At 54.4% G+C, this 12,612-nt stretch overlaps 1 protein-coding gene across 7 annotated transcripts in view; it reads right to left on the bottom strand.

Moving 5' to 3' along the window:
- FOXP4 (forkhead box P4) overlaps positions 1 to 12,612 on the bottom strand; it is a 51,321-nt gene that overhangs the window by 16,955 nt on the left and 21,754 nt on the right. For 5 of the 7 annotated variants that reach the window (XM_081295810.1, XM_081295813.1, XM_081295809.1 and 2 more), the window contains exon 3: positions 2,707 to 2,802. The exons of the other annotated variants lie outside the window; for them this stretch is intronic. In XM_081295810.1, coding sequence (XP_081151936.1) covers positions 2,707 to 2,802 — 96 coding nt within the window. The remainder of the gene's footprint in view (positions 1 to 2,706; positions 2,803 to 12,612) is intronic. 7 annotated transcript variants of the gene reach the window in all.

Raw genomic sequence — 12,612 nt, 5'->3', positions numbered from 1 at the left:
TGCACTTGGCTCTAGGCGTAAGTGGTGAACCTGGCTGGGAGGGGTGTGGGCAGGCAACCCGCTGGGGGGGGGCAGAATAGCAGCCTGAGGAGCCTGGGAAAGGGGCCACCATCAACCTCCCTCATGACCCACTTCACTCAAGTGTCAAATCTTCAACATGGACTTTTCCGCTCACAGGAGGAGCATAGCCTCACTCCACCCTCTCCCCACCAGCCTGCAGCTCACAGAAAAGCCACTTCTAATCCCTGGACCCTACTGGGGGACAGAGACTCCACCTCCTTGGAGACTGTGAACTCAGGGTGGGGAGGGAGGCAAGGAAGGCACCCAGAGTTAGAGAGAGCGCTCAGCAGAAGGCGCTCAAGGGGAAACACAGTGCCAAGGACAGCCACCTCCCTGGGTCCTAGAAAACCACTGGCCCCGGCTTCTGGACTTACGCTAAGCATGAGGCGGCATCACAGTGTGAGGATTGAAAGGATGAGTCCCGGGGTGAGTTTTCTGAGCTCAAGTCCAGGCTCTGCCCAATCCTTTTTTTTTTTTTAATACTTTTATTTTTTAGTTATGGATGGACACAATATCTTTATTTTATTTTTACATGGTGCTGAGGATCGAACCCAGTGACTCATGCATGCTAGGCAAGCACTCTATCTCTAAGCCACAACCCCAGCCCCTCTGCCCATTCTTTTTTTTTTTTTTTAAAGAGAGAGTGAAAGGGGGGGAGAGGGAGAGGGAGAGAGAGAGAGAGAGAGAGAGAGAGAGAGAGAGAGAGAGAGAGAGAGAATTTTTTTAATATTTATTTTTTAGTTCTCGGCGGACACAACATGTTTGTTGGTATGTGGTGCTGAGGATCGAACCCAGGCCGCATGCATGCCAGGCGAGCGCGCTACCGCTTGAGCCACATCCCCAGCCCCTCTGCCCATTCTTAATGGTGTGATTTTGCCCAAGTTACTTAGTGTTTATGGGCCTCGGCTTCCTCATCAGCAAGGTGGTCCTAATAACATCACCTGTCCCATAAGATGTGAGAAAAAAAATGACACAATACTTGTCAATTGCTTGGTTATCTTCCTCATGTAAAGTACTCTATAAATGAGAGTTGTTTGGGAGTACTGAGTAGCTGTTGAATCAAGGAATGAATCGATTAATAGGAGGTAAGGAGGCAAGAGAAACAGTCCCAGAAAAGGACCATTTATGTCTGTCTGAGCCCAAAAACTCCAGGCTGCTCTCACTTTGCAGGGGGAAGAGTCTCCTGAGGAATATTCCATAGCCTTCCTCCCTCTCAGTTATTTCAGATCTCCTACCCCAACACCCAGCTGGGAAGCTCTTCCTGATGTCTGACTCCAGTCCCTTCACCACCAAGCCCATTCCCTCTTGCTTTAGGTCTGCAGGCCCCTTGCTGGCTTGGGAAACACTCCTGCTCCACAGCCCACCTCTCCCTGCTGGAGGAAGGAGGTCCTAAGGGTGGGGAGGATTCAGAAGAGCAGCCTGAAGATCACTGCCGACGCAGGAAGTATAGACGGGGGGTCCCCCAGTCCTGACACCCCCTGGGTGTGAGGACCTTCTCCATACGAGAAGTTTCTTCCCCTTTGCTGCTCTTCCAGACTCTGTCCTCACCCCCACTTGCCCAACCCCTCTTCAGTGAGGGCTGTCTCCAAGGTTCCAGATTATTCAAAGAGGCTGCGGACTGCTTTAGCTGCTCAGCTGTCCAGCACTTTGAGCTTCTCCAAAGCAGTTCCTAATCATACTGTTTTGTATAAACCCAGATACTTTGCTGGAGCACTGGAATCTCCCCCAGGACCAAGGCCAGTACTGGGTACCTCACAGAGCATCACGCCCCACCCCTCTAACTCCCCCACCCCGACTCCAGAGCATGCGGCTCCAGATCCGCTTGGCTTGGCTGGGCATCACGCTCACCCTTCCTCCCTTAGATAAACTTCCTTTCAAAACCCAGCTTAATCCTCTCCCCAGTCCCCAGCCCCAGCTGCTGGGGGAGGGGAGGGAGTGCTGCCCGAGTGGTGACCCATCCAGGACTCAGACGAGTCTCCGAAGTTCTTTGTGACACAAAAAGTAAACAGAAGGCCTGGCTCCCCGGCCCCCAGATCCCCCCTCCCCCAGCCAGCCAGCCAGCCAGATGGGCCGGCAAGCTAGGGGGGAGGGAGAGGGGAAAAAAGGGCAGATTGTGCAAAGGAAAACAAAAGAGACAGAGACGTCAAGAGACAGGAAACATGGGGAGACCTGTGGAGAGTCCATGGGTGAGAGATGAGGGGGAAAGGAGAGGAGGGGAGACCCACTGACCCTGCAAGGGAGACGCAGGAGGCAGCCAGACCCACATGTGGGACAGAGAGGGAGGACAGAGTGACCCACAGGGACAGAGAAACCTGAGGACCGAGAGACCCCGAGGGGAAGAAGCAGGGAAGGGGAACCCAGCCAGAGAGGTACGGAGGCAGAGAGGACGGCAGACAGGCGCAGGCGCCCAGGGAAAGAGACAAAGCAAGGCCTGGGTGATCAGGTGGCACTGGGGACAAAGTGGAAGTGTCTTGGCTCCACCCCTGTGGTGACTCTATTTCCTTCTGGAAAGTTGCCCATTTTTTTGGCACTGGGGACTGGCAAGAGCAGTTCTCCATGGGGTCCTTGACCTCCCTCAGTGCCAGGACCACCCTCAGCCTGGCCCCACCCCCACCCCAGCCCTGCGCCAGCTGGTGCCCCCCTCACCTGCACAGCAGAGGCAGACTGTTTGCTGTCATTGTTCCCAGGGGAGCTCAGGCCAGAGGCCTGCTGCAGCAGGAACTGCCGGGCCACCTGAAGAGCCTGCAAGACAGGGCTGAGTCAGCTGCACACTCCAGCAACAGCAGGGCAGGCGGGCGGGTCGGCGCAGGGAGAGTTCAGGGCAGTAAGGGAAGGAGCGCGAGGGAAGGCAGAAGGCCCAGGGTGGGAGGTCGGGGGGCCCCATCAACTTCTAGACTTGGGTTGAGGACAGTCATTATAGGAATCATAGCATTAGAAAAACGGGACCTGGGACCAGTGAGATTCTGTTAGGACTCAATGGGGACAGCAAATGGAAGGGTCAGTGGTCAAAAAGGACTCCAGGGAAAAGTGCAGGGGGTGAGTTCAGGGCATTAACAACAGGCACTTTTGGTTGAGTGGCATCTGCCATGTGTCAAATACATTATAGGCAGGATCTGAATCTTCCTTCATAAGGCTGTGAAGTGGGGATTGTCAGGCCCATTTTGCAGATGAGGAAACTGAGTCTCTGGGAGGTTAAGTAACATGACCAAGACCATAGCTTGGAGGTATCAGAAACAGGAGTGAACCCAGGAGCCTGGTTCCAAGGCCATCTGACATATTAGGGGGAGGGATCAGTTTGGGTACTAAGGCAGCAGTCACTATGGAGTGGGAACACATAGGTGAGGGGATGAAGACAGAGCCTAGGGGTCAAGGGCACAGGGTCTGGGCACTGTGTGGCTTGCTGAATCCAGGGAGAGTGGGTACAAAGCCTTGCACTGGGAGAATGAGATGGAGTCTTGAAGGCTACATCTGAATGATCAGCAGAGATGCACGAGTGGTCTGGGCTTGAGGGCCATGGTGCAGGGGCCAGAGGGTCCTCAGAGTGGAAAGTGTATGGAGTTTGTGGGAGAAGCAGCTACAGCAGGTTAGAATGACATCAGGGAGTCAGGGACCTGAGAGCCGAGCAGTGAGGAGTCTAGCAGGAGAGCGAGGGTTAGGAGGCCCAGGAAATTCTCCGTGAGGTCAGCCACGCCCTCCACACCTCCATCTGGGGGGGTGTGGGGGCTTGTCCTTATCACCCTCCAGGAGTATAAGGCCTGTCTGCCTCCAGGTTCCTCGAAGACCTGCTCAGGAGCCAGCGCAGTGTCCAGGCCCCTGAGGCCCGCAGGCTTTGGCATGAGGCAGACCTGGGCTGGAATCCCGACGGTACCACTTACCAGCTGTGACCTTGGGCAGGTCATTTTGTCTCTCTGCACTTCCATCTCCTTATCTGCAAAACTGGGACACTAGCTACCTCTGAACGACTAGGGGGATTAAGGGAGCAGCGCCTGGCACCTTGTTGGCATTCGGGAGGTGTCCAGCCTTCCCTCCTGGCTGCTCTTAGCTGCACTCTACCTGCCTTCCCCAGCACAGCCTGGCGCCACACACTTAAAGGAACCATGCCTGCCCGCCTGCCCGCGGCTCACTCTCACATCTGTGTCCACACAAGTGCTTCCCCTCACATGCACTGCCATTCACTGACACCCACCCCCCGCCAAGTCGCCTTCACAGCAAAGCCTTTCCAGTGTGGTCCACCCTCACACCCCACCAACCCAGCTGTGTGCCCAGCAGCAAACACACCCATCTTGGCCCTTCCCTCCCCACATCCACAGCCCGCCTCCAAGGGGCTCTGGTTGAGTTTGCCTGAGGATGGTCCCTCAATGCACCCTCGCATCTACATGGGAACATATGTGTTCCTCAGCAGTCTCCAGACCCTGGGCTGCCCCCTGGCCCCTCCTGAGACCCCACACCCAGAGAAACTCCTGGGCTTCCACAAAGAGGCTGCTTCTCCTCAAGGTTCACTTCAGAAAAGCAGAAATCTGACAGGTCTAAAGGCTCTTGGAGCCCGCCGGAAGTAGGCGCCTGGTGGGGTGCAGAGAGGCAAGGAGGTGGCCAGGTGGTCATCAGGAAAGAGCCCCTGGCTTTTACTGACTTCCTCCAGGTCTCATGACAAATGTCCTTTGTCATCTAAAGGTGGAGTTAGCATGGAGGGGGCATAGGGGTCAGAGGCCAGAGGGCAAGGCAGTGGGAGGGGAACCTGCCAGCCCAGTTGATCCAAAGGGGGCACTGGTCAGGGCTGGAAGATGAAGCACCCCAGATCCCTGTGTGAGGGTGGGGGGACAGTAGGGAAGGGTTTATAGGGGACATTGTGGGGGAGAGCCCCACTCGGTTTCCTGGGGCAGGGGAGTGGGTCAGGAGAGTTGCATTCACTCCTCACTGACCCCCTGGAGCATGAAATTACAAGATTTACAAGAAAAAAATGATAGGGCCTTGAAATCTCATTCCTGTGAGGCCTCCCTCCCTGTGACAGGCCTCCCTGCGACAGGTTCCACCCCCTCCCACCTTGCTCTCCCCTGGGCCCAATGAAAAGAGCCAGGTAAGCACCTAGGCCAGGCCCATGGCTGTCTGTTCCTTCTCCCATTCCGCCCTCCTTCATTCACATCTCACTTATGAAGTACCCAGGGGCCAGGTCAGATGGGAGACACACAGAAACAAGGTACGCAGTTGGTCCCCAAGTCCTCCAGTGCTGTGATGAGGTCTCTGCAGACCAGTAAGGTGGGCAGCCTGAGGGGTGCCGAGTTCCACACCAGGCCCAGGGAAGGGCCTCCTCTGCTGGGGAGACCTACCAGAGGAGGCAAGGCCAATGGAAGTGCCAGCTCACCAAGTAGACAAGGAGGCGTTCCCATTACAAGGCTACATCCCACAGAGGTGAGCAATGGGGGGAAGAGTGGGTGTTGGGACAATCCCCAGGCAGGCAGAGCAGCTGAGCAGTGCTGGTAGCAGCAGGAGACTGGAGAAGACCAGGGCCCCAGGTCTGGGCTCTGACCTCATCCAAGCACTTCATTCATTCATTCTTCATTAGAGTTCAGTCACCCACCAGTACAGACCTGGGCCTGGAGGAAACAGGGAGCCCGTGGTACACTGTGAGAGGTCATTTAATATAATATAAATTTGCCTACAGCCCAGCCATGACGGGGTGGTACTAGGTGGGATCTGGTACCATCTGAAGACCATGCTGCATGTGCCATGTGGTGGGAGTGTTGGGATGATCCCAGGCTTGGGACCTAAGCATCCCTCCTCGGATGGCCCCTCCCCCATTGCTCAGTGCCCTGTAAGTGCTGTTCCATGTTCTACTTCCACAGGCCTCACCATCCGGACATCCAGCTCCCCAGCCAAGGGTGTGCTTGGGAAACTGGGGTCCCTCTGGCGTAAGATGCCCAAGAGTGGTCACCCTGGGGATGATGTAGGCCTGAGACTTTCTGAAGCCCCATCTGAGTCACATCCACCACAGGAGTGCACCAGGGCCATGTCTACACTCCCTGCTGACACTGAGGCCTGGTAAAATCATTGGACTGCCTACCTCCCAGAGATAGAAACAGCAGGCCCTGACCCCAACTCATCCAACCCCACCTTCTTTGATGTGCCAACCAGACTGGAGCCTCCTTAAAATCGTGGATGTTTTCAAATGTAGCTGTGAGCCCCCAGCTCCAGCCCAGGGCATACAAGCAATGCCTATCAGCAATACTCACTTTAGTCCAGGCTGAACACAAGAGGTAAGCACAGGCTGAGCCCAAGTTCGGGAGCTAACAGCAGCGCAGTACCTTGCAGTTTTCAAAGTACTTCTAGCATTTAACAGAAGTCTCACAGCACTGAATCAGGCAGAGCTGGTGTCACTGTTTCCATTTTATAGACAAGAAAACGGAGGCCCTGGGTCCCTAGAGTAGAAGTTGTAAGAATCCATATACTTCTGACTGCCCAGGCCACCATATCACTCCCACCGAGGGGCCTCTGTGACCCCACAGAGTCCAGGGAGGTCTTGGCATCTGCTCTCCCCCAGTCTTGTGCACTGTCGAGCTCTCTGGTGTGGAGGGGAGGGGAAGCTCTGGGAGGGGACCAAGGAAGGAATCCCCAGGTGCAAGGTGGGCTCAGTGTCCCTCTCCTGGGAACTAGAGGCGCCCGAACACAGTCCTGGTGGGAAAGGCATGCAGAAGCCCACACTGGGGTAGGCCATGGGGCACACCTGAAGAGAGGGAAAGAGGGAGGGAGGCTGAGGGCAGAGTGGAAAACTAGAAGCCGTTTGGCCCCTTAAACTTCATCTTCTTCCTTTCACGCCTTGGACTGAAAATCAAATTCCTAGCTCTGTGGTCTGGGAGCTCAGGGTCCGTTTTCCTCAAGGGGAAGCCACTCCATCCATGCAGTGCCCGGACCCTGGTCCCGGCTCCACCGTACAGAGCGACCTTGGCTGAGTCACATTAGTTCTGTGAAGCTCAGTTTCTCCTCCTGTGAAACGGGGTCAGTGCCACACTGACTTCAGAGTTGCTGTGAGGCATACACGGGACAGTGCACACGGAAGGCTTAGCACAGCACGGGGCACCCAGTGGGTCCTGGGTGAATTAACTATTGTTACTAATTTTTATTTTACCAGGCAGCTCCTGGTCACTTGCCCAGTACCACCCAGAAGGCCTTCTCACCAAATCCTCTTCCGGCAGCCCCCACAGCGTAAGAACTGTCTCCTTAATGAAGCCACACTCTCCTCCCCCATTCCCATTCCCAAGTCATTAGCAGGATCTCCACAATGAGGAACAAATGGCTTGTGATAGATGGAACCCGGACAGGGTGCTGGAGTGGTGGGAGCTGAGCTGTAGCTGGGAGGGTAACCAGGGGCAGTGGGGTCTCTCACCTCCAGGAGGAGACCACCTCCCCTATAGCTGAGGATCTGGGTTGGGAGGTGGGAGGAAGGCTCCTTGTCCCCAAAGAAGTTGGGTGCAGGGCTGTTACCAGTCCTTTCACCAGTCTGGAGGGTGCCAGGTCCCCCCTGGGGTCCCCCGCCTTATTCTCTGTGTGCCTGGGAGAATGGGAATGTGTTGACTGGGGAGACGAGCTACAAAGGGCTGTCACAGATGTGGCCCCAGTGAGCTGCAGGTACAGAGGGCATCCAAGCAGGTGTCCTTCAAATTACTGGTCATGACCCCATGGTGGGTCATAATATCAATTTAGTGTGTCAAAAAATAGAAATGTCACACACACACACACACACACACACACACACACACTTATATTTATACTGATCTAGTTCACTTTATAAATGAGACTATGAAGATCCAGGGAGAGACAGTGACGTGCCCAGAGGGACACAGTTGCAAAAGCAGAACCTGAATAGACAACAGAGGAGGCTCTGCACAGGAACAAGAGCCAGGAGCTGGCCAGCAGGATGGAAATAACGCCCTGCTAACCGGGGGATTAATGTGGATTGTGGTGAGAGGCGGCCAAACTAAAAACCAAAAGCTGTGTCTCTAGTACATTTTGGCAAAATTGGGATTCAGCTATATCCAAATTATTGTGATAATGTAATTTTCTCTGGGGTAAGCTGAATTTAGGAGAAGCAGGGACTAGAAGCATTTCTGGCTCCCTCATCCTATCTCAAACCTGAAGAGCATTCCCAGGAAAGCCATGGCCTCTACCCCAGGATGATTCACCACCCATAGACCAATAATTAAGTAGTCATGGCATCCCGGAGGCCTCTGAGTGCCGCACTGAGGGGCTTATCTCCTAAGGCACTGATGTGGACACTCGACAGAGACAAGAACAAACCACGTGCCGACGTTGGCCTCACGGGAGGGCGACGGTGGGCTACCTCAGGTGAGTGGCCAGGGAGGTCTCTGAGGAGACCCTTGGCAGCAGCAGGAGGCAGCTGTCCAGGGGAGAGGATTCAAGGTGGAATTCAGACAGTACGAGGCCCCAAGGTAGGAAAAACTTGGTGCATTATGAACTAAAAAGGCCAGTGTGGCTGAGCAGAGCAGCCTGAGGCGAAGCCCCAGAAGTGCGCAAGGCCAGGTTCCACAGGGACAATGATAGATATGTTTTTTTAATTTCCTTCTACACTTGAGGAGAAAAAAATCAGTGGAGGATTTTGAGCAGAAAGCGATATAATCTTGGAGGACAGATACCTAGCCCACTTGAGTAAACAGCAGGTACCTAATAAGCACTGCCTGATTTGAAATGAGCACCCATCCTTCAACATGCAACTCCCCAGGGATCAGAAGGTGGATGAAAGGGGTATAGGGAGAAGGGGTTAGAGGTCAGTAGCCACAAACACTGAGGGAACTGACCAGGGGAGACACAAGTTCTTGACCAGCCAAGCTTTGTCCTCCAGCACAGAAACATAAAAATGAAATTACACAGAGAAGAGGGGGGGCAAGGAAGGTTGGGGAGAAGAGATCACAAAACCCCCGAAGTGATTCTACACTTTTTTCCCTTGGAGAGAAAAAAAAAAAAAAAAGCTTTTTGGAAAAGGCTGTAAATTTTTTTTACACCAACCTCGTAAAAATGACATCCGCACATTCTCAAATTAGAACCATTAAAATGAAAACCAGCACGGCACAGACACAGACAGGCCCACGTGGGTGGGAGACACATACATGCAGGGTCCCCACTGCTGGCTTCAGGACCCAGCCCCGCATCTGTTAGGAAGGCGCCTCTCTCCACAAGGAACTGGCCCTCTGGCCTCAGAAAGATGAGAGTTAGCAAATGAGACGCAGTCCAGAGAAGGACCGCCATCCTTTGCAGGGCTCCTCTATCCTCCCCATTTCTAGAGCTACCGCTCCTAAATGCTAGAGGGCTGGGGATGGTGGCGACTGGCCTCAGCAACTTCAAGTGACAATGTCTACCTTGCCCAACCTCAACCAGCAGAAGCCAGTTTCACCAGGTGCTGAGAGGCAGGGCCAGGGGCTAGGGACTATGCTCACTGGCAAGGAATGAAGTCACAAAGCTGAGGCGGTGGTTGAGGGGTAGTGGCGGGCAGGGGCTTTCCTCCTCCTTGGAGACGCTTGGAGATGTCTCCAGATACACAGCTTGGCCTATCTGTGGACACCTCTGAAGCAGAAGCAGGTCTGTGCCAAGGCCTGCTAAGTGAGCACCCTAGACGCTGCAGGGGACTCTAAGGTGGCATTAGAGTAAAAGCATGTACTCCTCCTCCAGGAGAAAACCCAGCTCACCTACTAAGGGCTCCAGGCTGAATCCTGACCTGATGGGGTGGCCTTGGGTACAGCCCTCCCCACTTCAATCCTCATAAACCCTACACCCTCAGCAGAAACATTCACTCACCTTCCCCACATTCTTCTTCATCCCCCAAATTCTTATCAGGAGGAACAAGAATTCTGCAACAAAATGGGGTGAGGAGCTGGGCACGGTGGCACATGTCTGTAATCCCAGCTACTTGGGAGGCTGAGGCAGGAGGATCACAAGTTCAGGCTAGCCTTGGTAACTTAGTGAAACGCTGTCTCAATAAAAAAATAGAAAGGGATGGGGCTCAAAGGTAGAGCTCTTGCTTAGCATGTGCAAGGCCCTGGGTTCAATCCCCAACACTGCAAACTAGGGGGGCAGGGAAGCAGCTCAGTGGTAAAGCTCCCTGGGTTCCACCCTCCATTGGGGAGGTGAAGTAGGGAGGGGGAAGGAGAGAGAGGCAGGCAGAGGCCTCAGCAACTCAAGGAGGAGGGAGGTAGGAGGCTCTCCAGCTGGGAGACCCCTCTCCTAGACCAGGGCTCTTTCCTCTGCACGTGTGGTACACAATGCCCTCCTGGGGCAAACGTTAGAGTGGCCTTTGGTAGAGTAGTCCAGGAAGAGTACAAGCAGCATCTCTGACACACCCTCCCTCAGTCCCCACACCTCTCACCTGCCCTGCTCACAAGGCTTCCAGGTGAGGTTTCTGTGCACTTCCCAGCAGCCAGCATGAATGTGAACAGGCGCCAAGTCTCTAAGTACCTCCTCTGAGGAGCTCAGCCCCAACCCTCCCTCCATAACCCAGCACATCAAGGGGCTCTGTCTGCAGAAGGACAAGAAGCCAGAAGGTGCAGAGCCAAAGGCAGAATCTGAAGCATGAGGCTGGGTGTCTTGAAAGTCCCAATGCCGGACCAGACAGACTACAGACAACTGTTGACAGCACATGCATTGTGGGGAGGGGCTGACTTCCCTCTGGAACCTCCCTTCCCATCGGATCCCCCTAAAGTAGCTTGAGCAGAGGAGACCAGATGGAGGAGGAAAGTCTCTTCCATTCTTCTTCTCCCCTCCCCCTACTCCTCGCCCCCCCCATTTCTTTAGAGGGGGGGTGAGTTAAAAGCCCATTAATGTGTAGAGCCCCCCAACCCTTTTGAATTTCCTCACAGGATGTGAACAGGGTGGGATTTGGCCCAGTTGCCACGGCAACTGCAGTGGGAGTTCCCAGACGCTAGGCAACCCTCCCGTGACCCTCCCTGACCTGTCACCCCCGCAACCCATGGACAATGGGAATGCGCTCTGGAGGCCCAGGCAGCCTTTCAGCCAGCCGCCAGCAGCTCTGCCAGCCCCACCAGGCCTGCCGGCTCAGCCCGTCCCGGCCCCAAGTCCAGCCCTCCTGGGCCAATGTGCCCTGACCAGTCTCCAAGACCTCCCCAGGTCCTCTCCTTCCCAAAATCTGGTGCACACCTCTTCCAGCTCTCACTGTCCCCCATCAGAGACCCAAAGGGCATCTGTGGGGTTCCTGGGCTGGCCCCCACACACGGGAACATTTTCATATAGGTGATATCAGATGAATATAAATCATAAGAGCAACTTTTAAAGAAAAAATATCTATCATATGGGGTACAGATGCAGAAGAGGGGGCAACAGGATAAGAGGTATTTGCCTTGATGAAAGAGGGGGCTTATGTATCCCTTATGTCCCTCTAGTCTAGGGTACTCTGCAGTAGCAGCTGGGGATCAGCAACTCTTCAAGGCGCTGCTTGCTGAATGACTGCCAGCTCCAAGGCCTGCAGTCCCCCAGCACCACCTTCTCGGGGTAGTAGGTCCATGCAGGATTGAGTCTACACACTTGGTGAAAGCCCCCGGGATAGAGTGAAGCTGGTTTGGCTCTGTCACTCACCAATAAGGGGGCCGGGAATGGTGAAATGGGGCAGCTGGCCAGGGACCCTCTGTGTAGCCAGACCTGGCCTGGCAGGCGTGCTGGGTCACCCCCCAGCCTCTGTTTAAATAAGCTCCCAGCCTGCTGGTTGCATGGAAACCAAGCGCCTGCTCTTGTTCTGAAGTGACGTGGCTGCCCTCTTTAGTGCTGTTTGTTTCAGCCTAAAGTCTTGTCACCAGCCTGACTTCTGACTCTGTGTGTGTGTGTGTGTGTGTGTGTGTGTGTGTGTGAGAGAGAGAGAGAGAGAGAGAGAACTCATTACTCCCAAAGGCCAGGATTGCATTTCCAGGATTGCATTTCTGGTGTGTTTACCCAGAGCAGAGGGACAGGGAACAACACACAGACAAAGGGAGAGGGCCTTGGAGACCCAAGAGGGGCACAAAAAGGAGGACAGGGCCAGCACGTGATCCTCCGACCCTCTCTCTCAACACTCTGCCTCTGGAGTTCCTGTGGATACCAGAATAGCCATTTAGGGTGTCCGGCTGGGAACATTTATGTCAGAAATGACACCCTCTTACCTTCCTCACCAACACACATCTGTTTAGCCCCAGAACCTCCTCTCTCCACCTCCTGCACAGGCCTGGGATACAGAGGTGTAGCTGCTGCCTTTGTCACCTGGACAAGTCAGTGTCTACCTCTGGCTGCCTCATCTGAAGTAGGATTTAATGACACAGTGTGCACGACAGTTGGCCTCCAAGAGGGAGGAGGAACCCAGGGGCCATCTTTAGCTCCACAAATCGGTGTTACTGGGGCACCAGGAAGGGGTGACCCTTGAAGCTCCCCCCAAAGTAGCATTCATCTGTGGTGTGGGGGGGTGGAAGAATGGCCCACAGACTATTTCATTTTTAATTGAAAATCTTGTAATTTTAATTTTGCAGGGTTCTTTGTAGAGTTTGGAGCCAACAAAACCTTTTTTAAGTC

Source organism: Spermophilus citellus (assembly GCF_964194105.1).
Source record: "Spermophilus citellus genome assembly, chromosome: 5".
Lineage (NCBI taxonomy): Eukaryota > Metazoa > Chordata > Mammalia > Rodentia > Sciuridae > Spermophilus > Spermophilus citellus.
The sequence above is the reverse complement of the archived record's forward strand: the minus strand, read 5'-3'. Positions and strand labels throughout refer to the sequence as shown.